Source organism: Neocloeon triangulifer, unplaced genomic scaffold (genome assembly GCF_031216515.1).
Source record: "Neocloeon triangulifer isolate White Clay Creek 2 clone unplaced genomic scaffold, ASM3121651v1 ptg000009l, whole genome shotgun sequence".
Taxonomy (NCBI): Eukaryota; Metazoa; Arthropoda; class Insecta; order Ephemeroptera; family Baetidae; genus Neocloeon; species Neocloeon triangulifer.
In genome coordinates, this window is record NW_026775551.1 from 1,698,108 (window position 1) to 1,701,159 (window position 3,052).

At 38.5% G+C, this 3,052-nt stretch overlaps 1 protein-coding gene across 1 annotated transcript; it reads right to left on the minus strand.

The window, feature by feature from the left end:
- Positions 1-67: 67 nt before the first annotated feature.
- On the minus strand, positions 68-2,042 carry LOC132195552 (uncharacterized). The gene is made up of 4 exons (XM_059617630.1): positions 1,826-2,042; positions 1,084-1,411; positions 754-1,026; positions 68-675 (listed from the first exon to the last, which is right to left on the minus strand). The coding sequence occupies exons 2-4, from the start codon at positions 1,405-1,407 to the stop codon at positions 88-90; spliced, it is 1,185 nt and encodes a 394-aa protein (XP_059473613.1). The 5' UTR covers positions 1,408-1,411; positions 1,826-2,042; the 3' UTR covers positions 68-87.
- Positions 2,043-3,052: the final 1,010 nt, after the last annotated feature.

A 3,052-nucleotide genomic window follows, 5' to 3' on the forward strand; every position in this document is an offset into this window, starting at 1 on the left:
GATATTAATTTTTCCTTGGAAGGACAAAACAAAAAAATAACACCAAAATTTAGCAAAATATTTTTGTTTTATTTTTTAGTTTGAATTTCAATCATTTTCATTGTCTGTCCACTGTACAATTGGCATGCTCAAAGCCTTTTCCAAAACTTGCTCCTCATTTGTATCCTCAACTTCTCGATGTTCATCACACTCCATTTGTTCTTCAGCCTCACTTTGCACAATTTCCGAGGCGCCCACTTCCATCTCATTGTCGTCCAGCTCTTCAAAAGAATCCATTCTGCCCTCTTTTGTAAGTTTTCTTAGTTTTTCGGACATGCATCTTGCTTGCTTTTTGCTATTGTGGGTGTAGATGAAGGAATATTTAGGGTCTAATGGAGTCCGTCCCTTCGCTCTAGTGGCAGTTTCCGGAATTGCCTTCTCAGTGCTTGGATCTTCGCCACTCACAGGCCGGAGAATCAAACTTCTGCGTCGCTCGCCAATTCCACGCTCCTCGTCGTCAACCTCCACCTCTTCGTCAACACACATTCTGCGGTTGGCGTTGACAAATGTCTTGTACTTGGCCCACTTTTTCGGCACTCTATTGAGGATCGCTTGCAATTGCTCAGAGATGCTGCTGGGGCCGATGCCACTGATGTTTTTAGCCATCTCATTGTAAGCAGTCTGTGCCTCAGTCACCTGCAAAATTGTTGTTTTTTTATAAACGGAAACAAAATTGTGAAACACAGAGATTTTAAAAAATAATGTCATTTATACCTTTCCAAGGTCACCTTCATCCAGCAAGCGTTTTGAGTCGGTCAAAGCCGGGTCAACCTCTTCCATTATGGATTCTTTGGCCACGATTCCCAGATCTTCGTAGCAGCTCTTCTTGTTGAGCAGAAAGGAAAGATCGATTGGGCTGTAGACAAAGTCGAAAGCATTCAATCTCCACAGTTTCTCAAAAATGTAGCACTGCTCTTTGAGGTCGTTTTCCGCGCAGTAACGGAAAAGGTCGAGGAAATGCTTCCAGTCGATGTGAGTCAGTCGAATCTGGAATTGATAATAAAATTAAGATTCACTTTCAACATATTTTGTGCCTTCATTTACTTGACAAATTCCAGTGCACGGTTGTTTGAGGTAGAGTGCGTAGAGGACCAAGAGGGCGTACGGCCGTCTTTCCATTTCCGTAGGTGGCTGCAGGTTGACCTTGGCGGCCAGAAAGGTGACAGGAGTGAACTCGAGCATCTCCTCTTGGTGCGGTCGGCTGAAGATGTAGGAGAATCGCATCTTGCGCCATTCCTCTGCCAAGTTGGCAAAACATGGGCCCACGGCGCCCTCAGTCTTGTTCTCCATGTTGTTTATGAGGCGGTTTACGTCGGCCAAAGTGGCCAAAAACAAACTGGCAGGCTCTTCTGAAGGCTTGCTGGCCATGATTCTGAAATTTTATCGAATAAGTTTTTTGTAAGTGGAGTTAAGGATGATTTTTTTTTCATTACCTTAAACACAGCGGCGACGATTAAACTTTTCGAAAATTTGCAATGGTCTCTCTAAACCAGGAGTATCGGAATAGTTTGCAAAGTATTCCAATTTAAATTTGTTTCATACATATTCAAGTTTCAGAACGTGACATTTTATCAAAGAGAGGCAATAAATATATGTAAAATTATTCTATATAAAATGCAGTCAAATTTGTGCCAATTTGATTTAATTGAAGCATGTGTTTCGATCAATCGACGACAGTAGAATGAACTTTAAAAAATACATAATTGCTCCATTTTCTCATAAAATGCGCATAAGTTTTCTTTCATACATAAATCAAGAAGCCTAAAAAATAATCACGTCGCCTTACCATAAAATAAAATAATCTTGTTGGGTGAGGCTCTCTTCGGTTGTCTCGCTCCTTTCGTCGGATAGAAATTTTCATGCGACGTCGGATGCAGCGATTATCTTGAGTGCACTTTTAGGAGAGTGGTAAGTTCTGCCAAAAGTGCTTCTGCGACACAATCCATTCAAAATTGAGCCATTTTCGACATAACTTTGACTTCTTGGGCAACATTCAGCGCATTTATTTCTGATAAAAGTGGGCGTGTACGATTAAAACGAGAACGAACTGCACGGTAGTGCCTCCTGCGGCGAGTTTCAGAACTTTTGTTCATTAAATTTCAAAAACTCCGGCGGGAAACAAGCATTCTTGCTTGCATTGCAGTCATGTGCGCTTCGTATGTATCAGTAATAAACAATACATTTACTCGAATTCATTTGACTTTGAGGTGAATATCAGTCGCATCCGTGGAATTAAAAGTTATTTTTCGCCACAAGTACTAGATAAATTTCGGCATTTTTTTTTCACATTTAAATTTTTCCTTGACAATTAAAACCGTGTTTGTTCTATTGCTGAGCTGATAAACATTCCGAAACATTCATTCTAATTCAAAATGAGATAAAATAACTCTGACGTGGATATCAGTCGCATCCGTGGACAGGAAATGACTTTTTCACCGCAAGAACTAGTTTTTTTTTTTGCAAATTTGGAATTTAATTTCTTAGAAAATATTTCATTTTTTTTTTTAAATTTATTCTAATTCAAGAATTAGAAATTACAAAATATCTTTGACGTAAACATAAGTCAAATCATAAGTGAACTAGATTATAATTTTTCTTCACACTAGACCTAAATTTTTTTGACACATTTTGGGTCTCTTACATAATCATTAATGATCATAAGTGAGAATAGTTTTTCATTAAAATACTTTAACCTAAATATTGTGTCATTTGTACAAAATGCTATTTTTATTTTGGTTAATTTTATTTTTTGGCAGCCTGAACGAGAGAGATTGTTACATAACACATTTGAAATCGATATAGGATGAAAATCAATATAGGGGAGTTTCCTGATTCGACGAACAACAAATGCTTAAAAATTGGGACTGAATTCAGTGAAAAATTCTTGTTCATCTGTTAAAAAGGTGAATTTAGTAACTTTTATACTGTAGAGCTCTGCACGCCAAGGGAGTTTTGCGGTGCGTTTGGACGAGGAAGTGGTTTTTTTGTTTTTGTCGCCCCTCCTGGCTTTTGT